Source organism: Marmota flaviventris, chromosome 17, assembly GCF_047511675.1.
Source record: "Marmota flaviventris isolate mMarFla1 chromosome 17, mMarFla1.hap1, whole genome shotgun sequence".
NCBI classification, from domain to species: domain Eukaryota; kingdom Metazoa; phylum Chordata; class Mammalia; order Rodentia; family Sciuridae; genus Marmota; species Marmota flaviventris.
The window spans coordinates 67,167,922-67,192,748 of record NC_092514.1 but is presented as its reverse complement, the minus strand read 5'-3'; the positions used below and the strand labels follow the sequence as shown (position 1 = coordinate 67,192,748).

At 41.5% G+C, this 24,827-nt stretch overlaps 1 protein-coding gene across 1 annotated transcript in view; it reads right to left on the bottom strand.

Annotated features, from left to right (window-relative positions):
* Positions 1 to 8,968: 8,968 nt before the first annotated feature.
* Gna13 (G protein subunit alpha 13) overlaps positions 8,969 to 24,827 on the bottom strand; it is a 45,973-nt gene continuing 30,114 nt past the window's right edge. Inside the window, exons 3-4 of the mRNA XM_027946232.2 lie at positions 19,867 to 19,917; positions 8,969 to 14,696 (exon numbers count right to left, since the gene is read on the bottom strand). Of these exons, the coding sequence (XP_027802033.1) occupies positions 14,124 to 14,696; positions 19,867 to 19,917 (624 nt within the window). The 3' untranslated portion in view covers positions 8,969 to 14,123. The remainder of the gene's footprint in view (positions 14,697 to 19,866; positions 19,918 to 24,827) is intronic.

Here is a 24,827-nt window from a genome sequence, read left to right as displayed (position 1 = left end):
AGGACAACGGGCAGCCATCAGAGCCCAAAGAGGCCGGGGGGCAGATTCTCCCTGGAGCCATCACAGGGAACAGTTGAGACAGGTTTGGGACTGGTTTCTACAACTGTGAGGACATGGATTTGTGCTCGTGGAAGGCACCAGGAGTTGGTGGCCACTTGTTTTGAAAGCCACAGGAAAGGAATACGCTGGCTGTCCTGGAAGTCACTGAGCGCATCTGAGCCATAGCCAGGTCCCCTTGCCTGGGGACCAGGACAGATGCTGGGCAGGGGTTTGCTCTGCCTTCTTGAGGAGCCCATGAAGCAGGAACCGACATCATTCCTACTTCCCCAGAGAGGAAAATGACAGGACTGGTCTCTGTGCTTCTCTATGTCCTTCTAGCCTGAAGCAGATGGAAAAAGGGACATTAAACCCTTGGCCCTTGAATGTGTGGCATCAGCCCGAACAAAACACTGCTGACCTTAAAAGAGAACTGGTTTGTGTTGCCCTGGAGTTAAAACAGAGCAGAGCGGGGACTCGGTGGTCATGGATTGAACAACGACTTAGATTTACATGTGGGGCGCCCAGCCAGCCCCGGGGGAGGGGGCATGTTACAAATCCTACTAACCTAAGAGCTGGACTTTCCCGTTGACACCCTCCCTCCCTCGGCAACCACCGCCATCAACACAACTCTTGTCTCAGGGGACTTTCAGCTCAACTATAACCCTAGCCCTAACCTCAACCCAAAGGCAATACTGTAGCCCAAGAATTTCACACATTGGCTTCCAAATTCTCCAGGGGGGTGCGTGGGGGGAGGAAACTGTCAAAGTGAAAAGCAAATGAAACAAAAAGGAGGATGTAAGAGTAAGAGGGAAGAAGGAAGTAGATCAAACAAAAATAGCTATCCCCAAGCCTTTTTTTTTTTTTTGGTACCAGGGATTGAACCCAGGGTGCTTAATCACGGAGCCCCATCCCCAGCCTCTTTTTATGTTTTATTTAGAGACAGGGTCTCACTGAGTTGCTTAGGGCCTTGCTAAATTGCTGAGGCTGGCTTTGAACGTGTGATCCTCCTGCATCCGCCTTGGTCACCACACCCAGCGTCCCCAATACTTACCCCGTGACGTGACCGGCAAGGTAGGAGAGATGTGGCCACAGTCAGGTTGTTTAACAACAGACTAACAGCACAGATGCTATGGGCGGGGTAAGAAGAGCTGTCGTTCACCTCAGGTCACACAGTTTACAAAATAGAGATCTGGCTGGGGACTCATGCCACTGTAATCCCAGCAGCTCAGGAGACTGAGGCAGGAGGATTGCCAAGTTCAAGGGCAACCTCAGCAACTTAGAAATAAGTTATCTCAAAATAAGAAATAAAAAGTGCTCAGTGGTAGAGTGCCCCTGGGTTCAATCTGTACAGAGAGAGAGAGAGAGAGAGAGAGAAAGAGCGTGCCTAGATTTGAATCCCAGTCTATCTTACTTCAAAACCCATGTTCTTTATCTATCACAGAAGCATCATACACTCATTCCTTAAGGAATCTTATAAAATAAAAGGAGGAAAGCAGCACAGTACTTTTTTTTTTTTTTTGGTACTGGGGATTGAACCCAGAGGCATTCAACCACTGAGCCACATCGCAGCCTTTTCAAAATTTTTCAAAAGCCTTTTCAAAACCCTATCTCTAAGTAAAAAATCTTTTCAAAATTTTTTACTTAGAGATAGGGTCTCACTGAGTTGCTTAGGCCTCACTAAAATGCTGAGGCTGTATTTGATCTCACAATCCTCCTGCCTCAGCCTCCCAAGCCTCTGGGATCACAGGCATGTGCCACCGTGCCCAGCCAGCACAGTACCTTTCTAGAAAAGCCATAGTTAGACTGAAAGCAAGAATGCAGTGAGTTACATCCTGAGCGGGAATCGCCGGCCCATTTGGATCTCTTATTATTGAGCAAAAAGGCCATTAAAGAAACAGAGCTCTCTCCAGCTGGTAAGAGGGTAGGAACCCTCAGGGCGTCACTGTGCTGAGTCCTGTGGCTGAGATGGACTTACCATGCGCGTCCCTCCTGTGGCCTTCTGGAGGGGGCCCTGCTGGAGGAGAAGCTCTTCAGTTCTGACACTTACACCCTTACCCCAAAGGGGACATAATCTCTGTTTTTTCCAACTTTTTTTTTCTTTTAAGATGGAGGGGGGGGTCGGGTGTGTCTCACTATGTGGCCGAGGCTGGCCTCAAACTCCTGGGCTCAAGTGATCCTCCTGCCTCAGCCTCCCAAGGAGCTGGAACCACAGGTGCTCGTCACCATGGGAACACCTAGGGACGGCGTGAAGGTGGGCTGCTCCTCGCCATGTGCTCACTCACTCTCTTCCTGGACCTCCTCTTTGGCTTTCTTGGACTGTCTCTGTCCTTCTGTTGAGGTCCAGGCTGACTCTGGCCGGTCAGTCCCCAGGACAGTCGCACCCACACTGATGGCTTCAGCCACGGACAGTATCACTCAAGACCTGCACCTCTGTGTCAGGCCTCTCACCTGAGCTTGGGACGTGCAGACCCGACTGCAGAAGGACCCCAGACCCACGTGTCCACGGAGCTGTCCTTCCCAGGATGTGCTGTTAACAGGAATGCCTGCTCCCGAGTCTCCACTAGGCCCCTGGGACCTGCCAGGGCCCATCCTGTCCCACCACCTGCTACAAACAAACGCTCAGTGTAGTTTTCTTTCCCTTTAACCTGTCTCCTAATTCATTGCTAATACGCAGGTTCAGAGCCTTGTTTGTCCCATCCTTCGACGGCCCTAACTTTGGTGCTTGCTGCTCACCACTCTCACCAGGACTAGCACGCCATGCCGGTGGTGCGCAGTGGCTTTTCATGCCTACAGAGAAGATCCGGGGGCTCTGATCTGGCCTGTGAGGCCCTCCCCAGCAGGCTCCTGTTCACTCCTTGTTCACACCTCGGTGCCTTTGCACACCCGATGATCTCTGCCTAGGACTCCCTTCCTCACCCGCATCTTGCTCATCGTTTATCACAGCATCTGTATTTTTCTTTCCCCTAGTGACTGTGAACTTCTTGGATGGGGTTGGGATGAGGGCGATTCTCCTCTTTATTTGCAGCATTTTACAAAAGGTTGTGCGATTGGAGGTGATCCACAAAGGTAGGCAAATGGAAGAATCCCTGGCTTCCTCAGGGCCATGCTGTCCCATCCATCTGGCATGAGTCTTCTTGCGCCCCAGGCAAAGGGCCTTCTCCTCCACGAGAGCCCCCCGATTCCGCCTAGACAGAGTCAGATGCCTACCTCATCTTCTTGAATGGCATTTGTTCATTACTGCACATTTTCACTCATATAGGCTCTTTATATTTTACTTATTTATCTTTCCTCCCTTGCTAGACTATGAGCATCTTAACTTCAATTCCTTATGTGGATTATTTTATCACCAAATGTGTCAAGCACAAGTGACATAGTAGACATTTAATTAATTCTGTTATATTCTGCAAATATTTTTTGAGCACCTACATGTATCCAGCAAGCTTCTGGATTCTGAAGGTTCAGAGGTGAGTAAGACAGACCCAGGAGCCTCTGCCTTCTGGAAGCTGACAACCCAATCCAGACGTCAGACTGGAAAACTGGACAACGAGTAATTACAAGGTGAGGAGTGAGATAAAAGCAGTAGATGACTTTAAAATGAGTAAGGAGAGGCCGACTCTTCACTGACTAAATGCAGGGTTGATCCTTTGCTTTGAAGTGTTTGTTGAGTATTTTTCTTAATACGAAAATAATTGATGCTCTACATAGAAAATTTGGAAAGCAGAACAATTCAAAGAACACAAAATATCACGACTTTCGTCATTCAGCAAAGCCAACATTTTGATATGCCTATTTTTGAGTTTGTTTTTTTTTTTTTTTTTTTTTGCAAACTGTGTGGAGTGATGGAAGGCTCCAGTGCTTCTTTGGCAGTGCTGGGATCAAAACTGGGGCCTTGTGCATGCCGGCAAGAGCTCTAGCCCTGAACTACATCCCAAGCCCTCAAATTCTTCTGTGAAACAGGCTTGTTGATATATAATTCACATAGTATAAAACTCACTCGTTTTAAGTGTTCAACTTAACGACTTTTTGTCTATTCACAAAGATGTGCAACCTTCACTATAATCTAAGACCAGGACAACATCACCCTCTCCTGAGAGAAGGCCCATTTCCCGTACCTCAGTGCTAGGCATCTAGCTACTTTCTGTGCCTGTAGATTTGCATATTCTGGACATTTCATGTAGATACGACCATGTAGTATGATTCTAAGGGTGGATCATTTTGTGATCAGCTTATTTGACTTAGCAGAATGTTTTCAGGCCTCATTCATGTTGTCACACATATAAATACTACATTCCTTGTTTTATTACAGAAAGACAATCCATTGTATAGACATGCCATATTTTATTTATCCATTCATTAGCTGTTGGACATTTACATTGTCTCTTCTTTTTGGTTATTGTAAATAATGCTGTCATGAACACTCATGTGCAAATTTTTGTTTGGGTGTTTCCATTTCTGTGAGGTACATATCTAGGATTCGAATTACCAAATTGTATGGTAACTCTATATTTAAGTTTTAGGATCTGCCAAAGTGTTTTCCAAATGTGTACGTCTCTTCACCAATCTCACCCGCAATGTATCAGGATTCTAACTTCTCTGCACTTTTGCCAAAACTTACAGTACACTTTTTTTTTTTTTTTTGGATGACAGTCCTTCTAGTAGGTATGAAGTAGTGTCTCATTGTGGTTTAAATCTGCATTTTCCTGGTGGCCAACGATGTTGAGTTTCTTTTGCTTGTGCATGTTGAAAGCTCAAATGCCTGTTTGGATATTACTAGAAAAACCTTGGCTACTTGAGGACTGTGCTAAAGTGAATATCAGCTTCTCAGTCGTATTAGCCAGGGTTCTTAGAGGAACAGAATCAACAGGAAGTATGATTATAAAAAGGGTATTTATTAGGTTGGCTTACACGACCAGAAGCTGGATATTTCACAATGACTGTCTGCAGGCACCAGTAGCTGTGCAGTCCGAGAAGCTGAAGCCCCAGAACAAGAGGGTCAAGGGTGCTACCCCAGACCCAGACCAAAGGCTTCTGGAAACTCCCTGGAGAATCACTGGCAGAGTCTGCTTTGGAAGAGTGAGGAATCGAGAGTCCGATATCTTCGGGCGTTTGCAGCAGCAATCAAGAACCTATGCAAGAAGAATGGAGCTTGCATCGGTTGCTGCTTCCTTGTTCTTCCAACTTTTATTCCGTTCAAGCCATCATCCTATTGCACGGTGCTGCCCACGCTTAGGGAGGGTCTACCTTTCAGTTGGCTATCCCACATGCCAATCATTCCTAGACACACCCTGTCACACCCAGAAGCCTCTCAATCTTCAGCATCTCCCAATCCAATCAAATTGCAGTGCATGTCTATAATCCCAGCTGAAACAGGAGGATTGCAAGTTCAAAGCCAGCTTCAGCAACAGCGGGGTGCTAAGCAACTCAGTGAGACCTTGTCTCTAAATAAAATATAAAACAGGCCTGGGGATGTGGCTCAGTGGTTGAGTGCCCCTGAGATCAATCCCCTGTACCACAAAAAAGTTGACAATTCAAATTGACCACTACACCTGTGAAGAAAAGTCTCAGTGTTGATAGCCAAGTGTCCTTTTGGGCTCTGCTGACAGTCTTGAGCTGGCTTTTGTAAACGATCATGAGGACATCCTTGGATGTAGCCCTACGCTGCTGGAGAATGACCCTGGACAACCAGCCTGACCCTAATAGGAAGGTAGTCTTCTGGACTCAGGTTGTGTTATTCCCGGTCGAACTAAGAAAAAGACTCCCTGCGTTTTAGACATATATAGAAAATTTTCAGCTATATGTATATGCTATGACGACTGGGACTTGCTTCAAAAGAATTTGGGGTGGAGGTAGGAAAGGTGTGGATATGGATGGAACTAGGTTGGCCAGGAGTTACTGTTGACGCTGAATGGAATGTGCAGTTTATATTATTCTGTTTTTGTGTATGTTTGAAATTTCCTGTAACAAAGTAGAAAAAAAAAAGTCCAAAGTGAGAAGCAAAAACACAAACAAAAAAACCCTCTCCAGACCTAGGAACACAATGACTAAAACTAACGTAAAGCTTAATCTTAACATGCAGAAATAAAATCACTGTACTTTTTATTGCTAAGGGGTAAAATGATGGTAAGGTCCTAGAATGTTTCCCCTAAACTGAGAATCATTCATGTAACACCAGTGATCCACAGAACATGGGCTCAGTTTTAAAATTTTTCTAAGATGCTACAAAGGTATGTTTTCATGCTCACGAAAATCTGGGAGGTACTGAGTGAAATATTCAACTATTTAAAATAATTTTCATTGGGAACTATGCTAAGGGTCGTGCGGTCCAGCGCCCGAGTTAAACCACCGCTCATCACTTCCATCAAGTGCAGCCGCCGGCCCCATCCGGGGTGCTGTCCCCCTTTATGTTGATTTTCAGCATCTTCTGCCTGTTAAAAATCAGAAGAGCCGAGCTGGGGGTGCTGAGTTCTCTTTCTCAGGATAACCTGGCTTTATTAACTCACTCGGATGTTAAGAGAAACCAGCTAGTCAAACCCCACAAAGCCAACAAGAACTAAGGTCTTGTGTGCAGAATTACAGGAAAGAAGAACCAAGATGGCCAGACTCTGTCTCCCTGGGTCAGTAGTGTGTGACCTTCGGTTTCATCTCCTGTGCTTTTCTCGTTCTTCTTCAGTGTTGGACAGAGGAAGAACTTCAAGGCGGTTGAGAGCCGCGGTGCAGTGGATTGCGAAAAAAACCCCAACTTCTAAAAAGACTCAACTGCTTCTCTTTTCCCCTTCACGGGAAGACACACCGAGCCCTCCACTCCGTTACAGGATTCTGGACACGACTTCCCTCGTATTCTTGTGGGGAACACACAAGCCGACCCAGCCGCCCTGAATGGCCAGTTTGTATTGAGAACTTGTTTGAGCCCTTTGTTGCCTTGGTGCATTTCGGAGAAATGGAACTCTGGCAAAATAAGGGCTGCACAGTCTTCTCACAGGTACTCCTCCCTGACCCTAACAATACCGTTTTTCAGGTGCCCCACTGATTTCCAAGGAAAAATTGCAGTATGTATTTTAAAACACCGCCCTGGGCCATTAGATTTTTGAGGATTTGCCAAATTTCCCAAGTCACCAAAACAAATCTCTGGTTTGACTTGTAAACCAGGAGTTTCTTGAATCCCCAAGAGACTGAGAGGCCTTTTTTCTCTTTCCACAGCCCACATCGTGGGAAACAGAACAGGTCATTTTGAGAGCACCATGCCAACATGGCATCATCCCACCCACAGTGTCCATTAACCATGACTATGCCAAAACACTCTGATAAGAAAATAGCTTCAAGTTTGGGCACTTTAATTTTTTTTTTAAATTGTATTTATTTTGGTATTGGGGATTGAACTCAGGGATGTTTTACCACTGAGCCACATCCTCAGTTCTTTTTATTTTGTATTTTGGGACAGGGATTAAACTCAGGGACATTTGACCACTGAGCCACATCCCCAGCCCTATATTGTATTTTTATTTAGAGACAGGGTCTTACTGAATTGCTTAGTGCCTTGATAAATTGTTGAGGCTGGTTTGGAACTTGCAATCCTCCTGTCTCAGCCTCCCAAATTGCTGGGATTACTAGGATTATAGGGTCCAGCCTGTAGCTTTCTTTTTTATGATAATGATTATTCCTTTGTTCCAATAAAAGATCGTATGCTGTTATTGGGATTCCAATGCTTAAGCCAATTAGTTTCCATTTTGGAAGATCTTAAATCTCTTGCAGAAAACCTTTAAGGTCCTGTTTGCAAAATCCTGCATTTTTTAGACATTAAGATACAAAATCCAATTTTTCTCAGTTTTTCCTCAGACCCACAGTTTTCTGTTAACAGTGAGGTCCTAAAAGAGCTCTCACCTGCCAGAGTCTGAGGCCACACAGCCAGGGAGCCAGCCAGCAGCCAGGAAGCCAGCCATTGCTACCAAGTGTTTATTCACACCTGCAGACAATTCCAATTGCGGGGAAAGCTTCGCCTTCCACTTGGGGGAAGAAAAGTACAAGCCCAGCTTTCAATAAGTGCCACTTAAGAAAAGGTCCAAATATGCCAAGTCACTGTGACAGCTTCTAATTTAGCTGGAGTTGTGAAGAAAGGAGACGAATGGTAACCATAGAAGGTCACTTGATTTGAGTTGAAGAGAATGGCATTTCTCTGAGGTCTGAAAACCCATCTGTCTTGAGAAAGACATCAGACAAACCCCAACAGAGGAACATTCTATAAAACCCCCGGACAGTACTCCTCAAAACTGCTAAGGTTATAAAAAATAAAGTCAGTCTGAAGAACAAGCACTCTGTAGGGGCCATGAGGAGTCCAAGGAGACGCGGCCACTGAATGTAATGTGGGTGCAGGACGGGCTGGGGATCAGAGAAGACTTCAGGGAACACCCAGGAAATTCTAATGAAATATGAGGCTTTAGTTAGTAACATTATCAGTATTGGTTCATTAATGATGCCTGATGTACCAAGGTCATGTTAAGATATTAACTGGGGTAACTATTCCAGGGGTGGGGAGGAGAAGGGAACCCTATCTTGCAATTTTCCTGGAAATCATATTCTAAAAGTTTATCAGAAAAAAAAAAAAGTGGTAACATGTAGGTTAGTTCTTAAAACATTACTTCTATTATTACATTAGGCCTAACAAAGTTGGATAAACCAGGAGCCCTGACTCAGCCCAGTGCAGTCTCACGTGTCAGAGTAGAGAGAACACAGTGGCTTCCTTTCCTCCTCCTGAAAACACCCACAGGAGTCCACCTCTCCACAGGACAAGCTTTTCACCACTGACTAAGGCAGAGTATTGGTGGGATCTGCTGAAGTCGACTGCTGAGCCTTAAGTCACTGGATGAAACCTTTGCTTTCAAACTTTAACCTTGTCATCTGCTTCACACAGTTTAAATGACATCATAGTATCAAATCATTTGTAAATGTTTATTAAATGTCAGTAATTTTCACAAAGCAAATTATTAATAGCAAGAGGCATTTTTTTTTGCAAAATATGTACAAAAGTAAAAAGCCTTAATGAATAGCAATTAATTTTGTAAAAACCGAACCATCTTTTCCTTTTAGATTTCCTCACAAATAATTTATTTGCCAATCCTGAACTAGAGCACTGACCAAAAAAAAAAAAAAAAAAAAAGAAAAAAAAATTTACAACAATCTCAAATAATGTGCTTAGTTCTTGGAAGATTATAAAAAGTTCAATGAAAAACCCTAAACCACAAATACTTTTATTCAGAGCTAATACAAATTATGTTTTGTTAGGTACAGTATCTATGAGGTTGTTACAAAATATACTTTTTGATAAGGCTTCTTGTGGTAAATGAGCTCTCCACAGCATACTAGAGTAGCAGAGAAAACCATTTTAAAACATTTTGCGATTCTGCTTTCAAGTAAGAGGTAAAGGATAAATGGCATAGTTTGTTGCATTGTTACACATACTTAATGAGAATTAATCCCTTCCCCCTCCCCTTGATTCCTGGTACCATCCAAGAGGCTTGCCTGAGGACAAATACATCACTCACTAAAGGAATATCATAAACAAGCTTTCTAAATACAAACCCCAATCACATATATCAAGTAAGTAGTTTATTACTATCACTGATATTCACCAACAGGAAAGTTATGCCCAGTGGGTCCCAGTAGACTTCAATCCATCTGTAAATATCCATCATTCACAGTAGATTTGTATAGGTCACGAAAATCTCTGATCAACCCAGAAAATACTGCTATATCATTAATGCTTTGAGAAAACAATGTTCATTCAGTTTAAGTTCCAGCATTTAAAACTCAGATGGTTAGACCTGAATGCCACAAGGGCGAACATATTAATTTAAATGCTGACCATAAATTCACATCTAGACACAAGGATGCTAGTGGTATAGTGTACTTCAAATGTTGTTAACAATCACGTGCCAGTCCAAGGCTAATATCTACTTGATGGTGCTTGAAAAAGCCAGAGAAAAACTGGTTTAAGATGTTCAGGTTGAAGATGCAGACTCAAGCTCTAGTGTAAATGGATTAAGCCCTAACCTCGTACCATGACACAGCGGGCACGTACTGCAGCGTCTGCTTCATCGGGAACAGGAGGACACAGCCATGCCCCCTCATTACCTTTCCCCTCTCTTTACCAGACAGAAAAGCTGACTTGTGTTCTAGGATTTAAAAAACAAACAAAACAAAACAAAACAAAAACAAAACAGTACTTTTTCGGTCAAGCAGCACAACACAAAGATCATCTGATTTGTGGAACTGAACAAGCTGAAACAACGGTATGGAGGCCAAGTGACCAGGACACGCTGAACTTCCAAGGGAAGACAATGTGCAAACCTTTTGTTCTTGGTTCCTTTAGTAAAACTAAAAGAAATGAAAAGGTAACAGAGCAACTTTCTCTAGATTTATTAGGGAGTTTTGTTACAAATGTTTGGGCTTTACAGGCATGACTGCATGATTCAAACAAGAAATGAAGAGTTAACACTGATATTTAGCCTTCTCATTACATATACAGAAATAACATTGCTACAAATTGCAATGGAGAGAATCTTGTTTCAAATGGCTCCTTTGGGGTTTTGTCTAAATGTATCATTAAATAATGAAAGCACCAATTTGAGAGTTTCTCAAATAGTGATTTGAATTTCAGGACATAATAGCAAAAGTTTCTAACTTCATTCTCCAAAGAAATAAGGCATAACCAGATGTGAATACTAATGCTGACAAATACATTTTATCAAAAGCACAAGATACAAGTATTTGGGCATACACTGAAAGTTAAGATTTAATTATAGGGCACAAGATTCCTGTTGAATCTTAATCAATACTTCTACTATCTTCTGGTATTAGGTGGTCTTATTTCCTTCCACTTTTTTTTGTTGTTGTTGGTTAGTTTGGTTTTTTGGTACTGGAGATTGAACCCAGGGGCACTTAACCATTGAACCACACTCCCAGCCCTTTTTTGAGACAGGGTCCTGCTGAGTTATTCAGGGCCTTGCTTAGTTGCTGAGACTGATCTTGAACTCACAATCCTTCGGCCTCAGCCTCCTGAGTTGCTGGGATTAGAGGCTAGAGGTGTGCATCACCACTTCTGGCCCGTTTCCTTCCCCTTTAAACCAACCACTGCCACCAACCAAACAAGATTTTCATTGATGGTCTCGCCTCTAGAGAGTAACCAGAGGATCCTGTCTATGTAATGTATCCGTCAATGGAACTTAAAAGGAAACAAAAACAATAACTTTCATTCCACACTGTCTTCTTTGGCTGCAGTTGCTCATTAGCCATCAAGTGCCCTTTTCAGATATAAAATTCAGATATTTTATTCAGATATAAAACTGAAATGAAGACTTCACCTTAATGCAATATTTGGCAGGAAGCAACAATTCAGGCTATTAAAAATAATATTTAAGTGGCAGAGGCATGCCTTGAATTACTCAGATCTTCAGAAAACATTTGACAAAACCCTTTCCTTATAAAAATTAAGGTGTAATTTGTGTTTTCTCTGATTGATAAGGCAGTTCTGTATAATTTCTTCAAGGTCAACAAAGACACTGTGTGAGATTTCTTCAGATAAATGAGAAGGCATTCAGATTGAAGACCGGAAAGCAATACAGAAATAGGCACATTTTATTCCAAACCATAACCAAAGATTTGGAAAATTTAATACATCAAAGAACTTGAAATCTGAGTTACTTTTTTAGAGATCAGGGGAAGTTAGCACAGTGAAAAGTAAGAGCACCTTCTCAGTTCTGCTCATTGAATTCCAACTTCTTTTTCATACAGTGGTACTTGAATTCAAAGGATGTGGCTTTCATGATATAGGCAAGAGATTCCTTTCAAATAATTTAAAATACAGCACAGGAGAACGTGGACTGAAGCCTATAGGTTGAATCTCATAGTTCTACTGAAGGTCTAAGCAAGGCTGATAAATTAAATAGAATTTATTGCCTCAAAATAGATTCTAAATCCTATTTTAAAAGAATGTTGATTGTGAGACATTGCACACATCAGAAGAAAGCTGCAAATGATACCATATCTAGTTGGTGTTTTAACATTTCTTGGTGGCAGCTAAAAAGAGGGAAACTTGGTATTTTCTGCTTTATCAGACAATATTTATGCTTATCACAGATCTTAAAATAGCTTCAATAAGACTAAGTTGTCAACCTTCTATAGGGAGCTGACTGAAGCCTTCACTGTAGTTAAATATTTGTCTTGGCCACTCAATAAAACTATCAGCTAAATTTACAGTAGGCTCTACCAAACAGGCCCAATAGTACTGTGCACATACTCAGATGTTCATTAGCACTGGGGTTATGCTAACCCTGTAAATTTAAACAATATATTCTATCCTTTTTGGCAAGAAGCACTAATAGAACTATTAAAACATGCACGAATTATGCTATGAATACCTGCATTATTACCATGTTGGGCTGTGTGTCTGAAGCTCATGTATTACAAAGGCATGAAAACACTAAGATTTAAATGGATGTAATGACAGTGAAACTTCAAATGCAAGAAAAAGCCAGGATGTCAAGAACAAATCCCTGGTTAGCACACTGCAAGGTCTACCTCTCCTACCTGACAGCAAGACAGGACAAGAGCCACTGTCTAGGAAAGGACAGGTGATCCACAATGTTGACCAATCTTTCAAGGACCAATAAAATACCTGAGAACACAGTCAGCTATACAGTAAAGTGACAGATATCACAGTCTTAATCACAATTTTTAGGAAAAGCAGAAAAGCCGTCAGATCTTGCAAACTGTACCAGCTTTGTACATCTGTATCTTGAATCCAATTGAACACTGCATAAAACCTACAGGCAGTCCTGCACACCAGCCATTCTGCTCACCATCTGCAATCCAAGCTACTCCACGGCATGGTTGAATGTGATAAGCAATGGGAGGTCAAATGTAATCACCTTTAGGTGTGAACTAAAAAAATTACTACTTTTCCTTATAAGCATTCTTAAAATTTGAAAATGTACCTTGATAAAGCTGGCATCTCATAATCAATAATTACACAAACATGTACATACTGTATCTTTTAGAGACACACCAAGAATGAACAGCAATCTCAAATAATGCCTTCTTGAATAGTTTGACAGGAAAATACTACCCTTGGCAAGCTCCAAATAAACAGAAGACTCCCTTAAATGCCACAGTTTGTTGTTGCTGGGGATGGGACAGAAGAGCAAAAGAAATAAGTGATGATGTGACACTGATTTCCTTGAGTAAGGAGCAAAGTCAACCAAGACAGGACTGAGGAGTGACCCACATGGCATTCTGGACCAATTACGTTTATTTGTTACCAAGTCACTTGCAATTTTTAGTTGCTGCTGTGGCCAAACTATTTCACATATGAAACATTAAATCACATGATCAGGAAATAGGAAAAAGGCAAACTGTAGGTCACTCATTACTTTGACACTATTATAGCATTTGCTCCCTGGTACCATTCCCACCAGACCAGACTAGAAATCCTTATGTAAACTTTAAAACACTAAGAACATTGCCTTCAGAAACCATAGAAATTTTGTAACAAAACAACTGTTGCGTATATATGCAATTATGAACACATGAAGGCTAAACCTGCGTGTAAATTGACCGATGTCAATAAAACCTTTTCCAACAGTGCTTTCACAATAGGAAGTGGTAGGCTGGGCAGCGCGTGTCCTGCTCTGTGTAAGGCAGACTGAAGATCTCTTCCCTGCACGAGAGCCTAAATTCCTAAAGGCATTCCTACATGTACTCAAGGATGCCGTCTACACTTGGCACTACAGAGAACTCTTTTTAAAAGGTGGAAGAATTTGAAGCCTGAGGTTGGCTAGGAAATGACAACTGGACATGAGCGGGAGCCGTGGCGAGACCAATCCAAGCCTGAATTCCAGCGGATATTGGCAATGTGTTACTCAGCAGCGTCCAGCCACAAACCAAAGGCCGCAGGACTAAGATTTCCCAAAAGTTAAACACAGAATCAAGACTTTTCTAATTCTTGTTGTAAACTGCTATTTTAAAAAACAAGACAAGACAAACAGAAAACAATCAAAAACACAAAAGGTATTAAAATAGCAAGTCTTTGTACATCACTGTAGCATAAGCTGCTTGAGGTTGTCGTGAAGAATGGTGTCCTTCACGTCGCGGAAAACGAGGCGGATGTTCTCCGTGTTGATAGCAGTGGTGAAGTGGTGGTATAAGGGCTTCTGCTGCTGGTCCCGGCGTTTGCTCCGGAAACATTCCACCAGGAATTTTTGGACGTCTCTTAAGCAGTGTGGATCCCCTTCAAATTCTAGGAAGTAGTCTTTGATGCTCACAATTTGCACCTTTTCCTCAAGCAAGTCTGTCTTGTTTAAGAAAAGAATTATGGAGACATTGCTGAAAACCCGGTTATTGACGATTGTTTCGAAAATGTTCAGAGATTCTGTAAGGCGATTGGTCAGTCGATCTTCCATAAGCACCTGGTCAAATTCACTTGAGGAAACAAGAAAAAGTATTGACGTCACACTGTCAAAGCATTCAAACCAACGTTTCCTTTCTGATCTTTGACCACCTACATCAACCATTTTGAAAGGAACATTTTTAATTTCAAAGTCGTACTCATGAATGCCTTTGGTGGGTCTTCTGGCAAGAAGAATATCTTGTTGTGATGGAATGTAATCCTGGAAAAGAAAAAACAGTTGTATACTCAGTAATCCTGAAGTCATTATCAGAATTTTTAAAAAATAATAGTACTGTAGTACTATTATTCTCATTAAAAAATGCCAAAGAATTATTATAATGTTAGTTGACAAAAACTGGTTCAAAATTCACCACCAATGACCAGCATCTACTATTGTTTTCACCCCTGCAATACTACTCACATTTAAGCTGCAATACTACTCACATTTAAGCTGAAGTCTTATCTGCAGGCTGTCCCCAGCCGCCCCGCTGCACGTTCAACTTGAGCCTCCTCCCACTGCTACGCACTTCTCGGTCCCCCCAGAGTGCTCCCCGTGCCCCCACACTCACCATCTCCACACTGCTCCTTGCACCTCTATTAAAAGCAAGGGCATCCGAACCCAATCAGCTCACCCCGGGTTCTGTCTGCCTCTCGAACCCACTTTAATGCGACTTACTGTGCATCACGGCTCCAGGACGCACAACTAGCCCCAAGGACTACTGCTGCTCTATGACACGTGTGGAAAACACTTCCTCTACTCACATGTACTTTGGGCCACTTGCTAAGTTTGTTTCTAGAGTATTGTCCAAGTAGCTGTGTTCCAATTTTCTCATTTATTGACCCAAGAACTCATAACTAGTCACTTACTGTGTGTCAATACCTGTGCCTGTGAACTGGAGGGAATCAGACCTGCCTTTGTGCCTTGCAGGAAAAGCTGCAAAGACAGAGTGAGCTCTTCCTGGGCTTTAAGAATCTGAGCAAAGGGCGGCTGCCAGTGGCCATCCCCAGCTACACTCTGCAGGCATACTTCCTGAAGCAATGCAGCGGGGTCCAGTATGCCTCCTCACACTGTCGCAGCTTCTTAGCAGGATGTTAAGGTAACAGGAGAGGTCTTGTGCTCATCCCCAAGGCCAAAATATCTTCAAGGCAGGATTCTAAACAATGCTGTTATTCACAATGCTGTCTGCATTTTATGTCTTTCCATGTAGTGTAATGATTTTGAAATTTCATTACAACACGAGTACTCATCTCCTCACAAAGACACCAATAGAATTAAGAATGTTAAAACAGCAGATCAGTTTTAGTTATTGGCAATCCCAACCACTCATTATATAACTATAGGACTCCAATAAAAGTGTTAGCGTTTCCATGCTTTCTTCTAGCTTTTGTCCACATACATTGCAATTTTACTGATAATGAGCACTATACGATTTTTAGCCTGCCTTCATATTCTGCTTAACATTTACCATGAACTCAATTCCATGTTGGTGTCATCTCATTTTTTAAAAAACTGTGAGTCACATAAAAGCATTACTGTGCTATGATTTACATTAACATTCCTCTACTAGTGGGGTGTTGCCAATGCTTTTTGCTGTAATTAACAGATATACTGCAATTAAAGTTCTCACACATCGTTTGGACTATTTCTTAAGAGGAAAACAACCAGGGATAAGATTATGAGGCGTACAAACACTGTAATGATCCTGGATACCAAAAGTCCAATTGCTTCCAGAAGATGGTCCCATTTCCATTTTCTGGCTGTGCTGCCTACTTCAGGAATGTGCCAGCCCTGAGCATTTTGAAAACTTTCTAATTCCATAAAATCCCAAAATTCTCTATTATCGTCTTTATAATGAACTAGCAATCTAGTCAGGAGTCTCAAGTCTAATCTGCATGAAGCACAGAATGTAATCAAGTGCTAAATGGCAGAATAGAGTACGTTGATTAGGAATGTGATTCCTACAGCCAGCTGGCCACTATACCTATGTGACCTTGGGCAAGCCACTGAAGTTCTCTGTGTCTCAGTTTCTTCACCTGTAAAGTGGAGATGACATGCAGAGGGTTGCCTTGAGGACTAAGCAAATTAAAAGGGTGAGTGCTTAAGAGCCATGTGTGGGGCTGGGGTCGTGGCTCAGCGGTAGAGCGATCGCCTTGCATATGCGAGACCTGGGTTTGATCCTCAGCACCACATAAAAATAAATAAGTGAAAAAGATATTTTGTCCAACTACAACTAAAAAATAAATATTTAAAAAAAATTTTAAAAAAAGAGCCATGTGTGGCAAGTGGTCAGCTGTCACTGTGTGTCCACTACACTGCCGTCACTGCCACTGCAGAAAAGGCGGGGAGTCAAGGAAGGCTGGAACCTCGGGGGCTCCTGCGCTGAGCCTCTCATCTTCTGATGCTCGCCAGTCATCAGGCTCAGTGACCTTCACGTGCTCACTAAGAAGCTCTTCTCCTCCCTGGCCAGCCCCTCTCAGCCAAGAGTGTGCTTTGCTTCCCAATTCCTGCCCCACCAACAGTCCCCGCATCTTTCTGTCCTCCGTCATCCTGGACTCCTCCCTGACATCTCCAGTTGTATCAAATCCCCAGTTCCTTCTTGGCATCTGTTACGCGCTCTCTTTCCTCCTTATTTCCACACCCCATTTTTTAGCACCTCAGGTATGGCTTGTCCTCTCATCCCTAGCTTCTCTGTCTTGATGGCTCACCTCTTGGCTCTCCCAAGCCAACCTCCCGCATCATAACTGCAGACCTTACGATGGCTCCCCGCTGCGTCAGATCCAGAATCTGCTCTGACTGGCTTTTGTGGCTCTCCATACACCTTTTTTTCTGCGGTCAGCAGACTCTGTTCTGCATGTTCATGCTCCACACAGGTGCCTAACACCAAGACCTGCACAAAGCCTCACCTCAGTACCATCACACCTCCATCGATTTCAACAACAATGCAAGCGCAGCACAGTGGACAAACACTGAAGCCACTGCCTTCTAGAAGCGCTTTCCCATGTTAGAACTGCACGCATCCTTCACCAGACAGCAGGGTCTAACACAAACAGACCCAGTTGTCCCCTGCCTCAGGGGGCCGCATCTCCTTATCTGTCCAAATCCATCCTGCCCCTCAGGCAGTTAGGTTCACTAACTCTTTATGCACTAGCTCCAACTTTTCCAGAAAGAAACTTTTCAATCCATAAGCTAATATCTTTGTGCTCTGTATCATTTAATGGTCTTTACTTGTTTAAGTATGTTAGTTCCATCTATGATTAGACTGAGCTCTTTAAATGTAGAGATTTAAAAAAAAAAAAAAGCCAACACTGGGCATTTGCTACATTTCTACACCCTCTGGGTTTATTTTATGTAATATTCTGTATCCCTACAAGCTGGGTTCCCTTACTATGTCCATATTATGGACTAAGAAACTGCAGTTTAGAGATGCTGATGTCACACAGAGCCAGTCTGCAACGGAGCTGGGACTTAAATCCTTGCCCCCTGTGTTGTTCCATCTCCAACAATGTCACAGGGCTAAGTGCAGGGTTTCAATGGCCCTGGGACCTAAGAGATGTAGCCAGTGCAATCCTGTGACTTGTCTGATATGTACAAAATGGATGACAAAAATACACCCAGGATTATTCTCCCCTTCTTTACAACTACATGTTGATCTCAACTCTTCTTTTTATTCCAGATGTGGCTTCAGAGTTATTGTCAACATAAGATTCTAAGTAGCCACTACAAATTGGTTAGAGTTGGCCTGGAGAATTCATTCAAAAACTGTTTTCTGGTCTAAGCGTGTGGCTCGGTGGTAGAGTGCTTACCTAACGTATCAAGGCCTGCACACCCCACCCCTCCCGGCACTGCAGAGAAAAGCACAAAAGGCGGTTTGTTGAGTGCCGACTTCAAGCCAGGCACTTTCTCTAGGTACCAGGGTCTCAACTCTTCGTGATCAGGAGATGAGATCCTGGCCCTTATGGAAAGAGATAGGTAAAGGGTAAATATAAAGTAATTGTCTGCTATAATACATGCAAAAGAGGAAAAAATCGAGGGCTGACACTGAGAGTCAGAAGGAGGGGACCTACTTGAATGGTGTGTTCATGGAAGGAAGGTCTACTGGAAAAGTACATTGACAAGAGCAGGTCAAGTCAGCTCTGTTTTGACAACAAGAAATAACTCTTAATAAGTAGGTTATCTACCAAGCCTTCCCTCTGGCTGACCTGTACTTAATTAAAAAAAAAAAAAAAAAAAAAAGTTTATAATCTGACCAAATGGAAAGAAAAAGACAAACCTTAATACAAAGTTTTACTGATGTGTACTGTACTGAATGAGTAAAAACATACATTTTTGGAGATGTCAATTTCAGGGGGCTCCCGTGTCTAAGAAACTGGCTGGGCTAAAACATACTATCTTAAAAGCAGACAAATGCAATTAAAAATAAATAAATAAATAAAGGGAAAACGTTTTCCTGCCGGGGAAAAGAAGGTACTGCTTCACATGCCTACATCTCCCAGCAGCACACGACTTTCTTCCTAGGAACAGGTTCATTTTGTGCTTTTCTTCAAAGAACCCACAAGACCATATTAACATTTATAAAAAAAAAATTGCTTTAAAAGGAGGCAGGCAAATGAAGCTACACTAAACTTAATGAGTAACAGAGTCTCTAGGGCGATGGCATTCAAACATTTTCTAAGCAGCAGAAACCTTGATTCTAATGAACTCCTCTGCACTAGTCCAACACGGAGGACAGCCAAGTGGCGCTCTGCCTGCCGTGGCCCCAGGAAGCCAGAGGCAGCTCTGGTGCAGCTGGGGGGCTGGAGGAAAGACATGCAGGAAGGTACAGACTCTTTCCAAGGGGGACCCCTCTCCTACCTCGTGCAGTCTCTTGAGCAGGCCTCCAGGATCAAGCCTGCATGCTGCAACTCAACACAAGGGAGTCCTGAACTGGCAAACAGACTATACTAATGGTCTGGAAACAAATCAGCCCACTGTGTTCTTCCTTCTCTGCTCACAAAACCCCCAATCACACTGAAAGATAGTAGATAATGTGCAATCTCATCGTGAACCATAAATCTCTTTAACAGTTTTACTTCCATGAAACAGAGGGCAGGGCAATTACTCAAGGAAACTGGCAGAGGGCTAGATGGTAAAGGGAGAAAAAAGTGTCGCAACTGGAAAATAATTTTTTCATTTTGAAAAAATATAAGTCATTCAATATTTTTAGCTACCAATCACTCTAAATAAGACAGGATGAGTCAGACTACTGCCACTAGGAAAAAAGGAAGAGACAAACAGCTCAATGTGTATTTTTTCTAAATTTCCTAATAAGCTACACCAAAGTAAAAACATCAGAATCCTGACTATTGCTTTTAGACATCAACAAACATGAACATCCAGTTTTAAAACTTACTGGTTCTCCAAGTTTATCCAAGTTATCCAGGAAATATTTTACAGATTCACCCTAAAAACAAGAAGAAAATAAATAGTTACGAAGGTTCAGAAATGGAAGATCTTGTTACAACAGTTTATATTCCACTGTCTGGTTGTACACTTAATCCAAACATACTTTGTTTAGTCACTAATTCAGAATGAACTGCAAACCCTTCTAAAAATGTGTAAGTCTGCTCTGTCAAAGTGCTAAATCTGCAAAGGCTGGTTAATTTTATAACTGCTCTAATGATCACCTACTTGGATGGGATTACAGGTAAGATTTTCTGATAGAACTATGTCTCCCAAAGGGAAGATGTAAAAATTGCTCGCTCTCTCTCTTTTTTTTTTAAAGAATTTAACCTTTATTTATTTGTTTTTACATGGCGCTGAGGATTGAACCCAGGGCCTCACCTGTCCTAGGGATGTGCTCTATCCCTGAGCCACAACCTCAGCCCTAAAAATTACTCTTGAGATAAACACAAATCTATCACTAAAACTGAGATTCTTTTTTGTCTACATTTTTCTCGAGTTCACAGCAGTGGTGCTTATCTTCAGGGATGAGAACAAACCAGAGGAGAGGCAAGAACTCAAATAACATCTTCCTGGAATAGGCGTGTGCCTGGACAGACACACAGAGCTCCCCAAGATTCTGGGAATTTGGGGGGCTTCACAACTCTGATGGGTCTTCTTTTCCTTACCCTTTCTGAGTCTAGATTTTTATTAGATCTCCAAGGAATTTCAAACAGCTAAGACTCAAGAAGAAGGGAATTCGCTTTGGGAAAGAAGGTTGCTCTGGGTCTGAGTGTCCAGGCCCTCGCCCTCTGTTTCAACTTGCCCTGCTGTGTGCTGCTGCCCGGTCCTGCCTGAAGCTGCTCCAGATCCTCAGGCTGCAGGGTCTCAATTAGCAGGTCTGGAGTTAGGTTCCAGTGTCTACAGTTCAAGGGACACTCAGGAACACAATGAGTCACAAGACTTTAAAGCAGCAGTTCTCAAAGTTTTTGGTTTCAAGAGCCCTTTATGTGTTTTAAGATTCCTGAGGATCCCCAAGGCTTTTGTTTATATAGGTTACAGCTATTGCTACTCACCATATTACAGAATAAACAGAAATCTTACCAAGTACTTTTGTTATTTCATTTTAAAACATCAGTAAGTCCATTACACATACGTTAAAATATTTGACAGGGAGGCTCTCATCTGTTTCTGCATTTGAACTGTTATGACAGGTTATTCTGTTTGAAATAAATGCAGAAATGCTGGCCACACACAACAGTGATATTAGAAAAGGATGAGTATTCGAATAACCTTTACAGATAATTATAAATATTCTTCTTTATTACCATACCAAAACTTGGTGAGTGGGAGTTTCATAAAGGTCATTTCCCTGGGAAACTGGAAACTTAACCAATGAACATTTTGAATTCCCTAGGTTATAAAGTTCACTGGTCTATCCTCTACTTTGAATGGATCTTTTACTCATCTACAATTCTGTAACATCAGACACTGGCCATTTGGAGCACGGTGTCACTAAGTTATGCAGATCTTCCAAATGTTTCATTATAAAATATTTTAAATAATTATATTTGTTAATATCACCTCAATCTTATCACAAGTCTTTGGAAGCTGCCAAGTTCACAGTGGCAGACAGGACAAGTTTTCCTAAATTCTCATTTTCACTCAAAAGTTCAAGTTTTCTCACTGGTAACAGAAAATCACAGTTATTTTCCATGAAATGAATAGCTAATAACCTCATTTATTCTCTAAAACATGAATGCCAGTTGTTCTTCCAGGTGAAAATGGCACTACATGGAAAACACAGCTGGCGCAGCTCCCAACCCACCCACCTGCTCTTGTGCTTTTGCCTGGAGACTATCGTCCTGTTTTGGACGATAGTGTGCCTCCCATTTCAAAAGAGAATGTTAGAGAGATGTAGTAAAGGGTGAAGCTTTAACACAACCAACAATTTTACAGTTCCTTCAAGGGTAGTCTTAAGTAAAACTGGAATTTTTTGTTTGTTTCTGTTTCTTTTTTAATTTTTATTTTTGGTTACTGGGATTGAACTGAGGGGCACTCAACCACTAAACCACATCCCCAGCCTTATTTTGTATTTTATTTAGAGACAGGGTCTCATCGAGTTGCTTAGCACCTCGCTGTTGCTGAGGCTGGCTTTGAATCCGTGATCCTCCTGCCTCAGCCTCCTGAGCCACTGGGACTATAGGCGTGCACAATAACATGACAGTAAAGAACACAACCAGTTCAGCTAGAGACTAATACCCTGGTCTAAGTGCCACAGAGCTGGCAGTTTGGCCCACTAGGGCACTTTACCTGCTGCTGTTCTGTACCACCAGGGTTATGTGTCAACATAGTGAAAAATGAAAATACATCTAGTGTCACTCTGAAGAATGTCTAACTCAAAGACTCCTGGAAAGGGTTTTGGTGATCCCTAGTAGACTGTGGTGTGGACCCCACTTCAAAAACCACTGCTTTAAAGGATATCATGGAGTAGGAGCCATGTGCAGCAGGTAGGGAGTGCCGGTGATATCCTGGGATTATAAGTAATGGTAATTAGTAATTATTTTTTTCTGGACCTGGGAGATTGGTACACTATTTATAGCATCTAAAGATTTTTCAGAGAAAGGAAAATAAAAATTTCCACTGATTCACTCTGCATTAACAGATTATTTGGTCAAACCCATGTGAACATTTTGTATTATGTCACTCATTTTAATGAAAAAGTAGTATTTTCATTTAAAGATACAGCTCCACGTGCTTTCTGGTTTATATCTATACATTTACTTAGAGGCTTATTTGCACAACCCAAAGGAGGTGAAGTGCTTTGAGTACTTACGAAGGAAGTAAGCAGTGTTAATTTCATCGCTCATTGATAACCAGTTAAACATACAAGGATATTTCCTTTTGATCTTTTTTTTTATATATTTAAGATCACAGTTGAAATAACAGAGACAAGCTTGCATTCTGATTTTCCACGTAAGCAGTTATTATCATAATTCTTTGGTAATACTGGGGATTAAACTGAGGTGAATTCTATATCCCCAGCAGCCCCCCCCCCACTTTTTCTTTTTAAATATTTTTTTTAGTTATATATGGATAAAATATCTTTATTTTGTTTATTTTTATGTGGTGCTGAGGATCGAACCCAATGCCTCACATGTGCGAGGCAAGTGCTCTACCACTGAGCCACAACCCCAGCGCCCCCAGCCCTTTTTAATTTTTGAGACCTCAGCGAAGCTGCTGAGGCTGGCTTTGAGCTTGTGATCCTCCTGCCTCAGCATCCTGAGTTGCTGGCATTATAGGTATATACCATGACACCTGTTATACATAAATTTAGTGGTAATAATAATTTAAGTATTTATATGCTAAAAAACTAAATAAAACTATCAACCTAATGTTAGATATGAGAATCATTTCTTTAATAAATAGTTTTTAATATTTTCAAAATAACATTGTGAGAGACAGCTTTGAGCAAACAGCTCCACGTGCTTTCTGGTTTACATCTATAGTGATCACAGAAGAATGCCTACAGCAGTGGTTAAACAGTTGTAAGATGCCTACCAACTGCTGCCACAAGGGCTCTCCTGTCCCTCCTATCCTGACAGAATAAACTCAGTTTATTCTTCAACAGTGTGTCTGGATGAAGACAAATTAAGCCAAGATCATATAAGACTGTTTTGTAGATGGTTCTATAATTAACTAAGGTGCAAACTCAGAGAAGTTCCACATTATGGTGACTAATGTTTAGCATTTTAGAAACCCCAGAGCAAAGGAACTCTGTTTAAAAGAGAAAATGAGCCCCATGTCCAAAAAACAATAAAATTTCAACTACACAAAAATGTATTTCAATTAGCACTGTTTGTCTTAACTAATGATCAGATAAATGAAAATTAAAGTAATCTTATAAACTTGTTATATTATCTGAAGCAGTACACTTCCACCCTTTTTAAAGGAAATGCTTCCATTCAATGCACTGTTTGTGAGGATGTAGACAAAAGTGTACCCCAATGCTAGTGACCCTGCAAATCCACAGATCTTTTACAATTTAAGAGTAGCAGGCTCCATAAAACTTTTAACGACTGTGGGTCCATTCTAAGGGACTTACTCAGCATAAACAAAATGATACATATAAAATGATATTTATTCAGTGCTATTTATAATATTAAGTCTGGAATATTAGGGGGGCAACTTAATAAATCTTTGTATACTAATGCAACAGAATATTACAGTCAAAACAATTATATCTGATGTAACTGCCACGTGATTTATACTGAATACTAAATTAAAGTAGTATATTACTAAGTATACGTCTATACCCTGATTCACAAACTTTTTTGCTTTTGCTTCTGCAAGCTTGGCCCAACACTCATCTGGCAACAAAATCTGCAATGAATTAACATTAGGTCCCTTACAGGCTTTGTTTATCCTATCTATTCAAATACTCTGCTACACAAAAACTGTGGCTATTACAACAGACAGCAAGCCATATACTGGATTATCTTTTCCATAACACATCTGGACTCAAGGATTCGTAAGACTATAGACTGAATTATGTATCATTTTATTTAGCTATTTCAAATACAGGCAAAAGTAATTTTGTGGCATTATGGGTGAAGAAAATCACCCCATTTGTTTTCTTAGTATTACAAATATTATTAAAATACATTTTAAAAGTAAGTTCTTGTCACTGAAGATTCCTGATTTAATTGCCATCCCTAAGAGGGGATCTTGTCTTTTGGGTCCAAATACTACATGACTTGTTTATTAGAATTTATAATATCACCAAAATCAAATGGTAATAATTACAGAAAATGTATGTGTTCCTATGATTAAATCTCAACCTCTACCAAGTTGTATCAGTAAAATTTACCAAGTCCTTTGTGCACTCAAAGCCTTAAAATTGAAATTAAAACATTTATAATTCTTTCACAT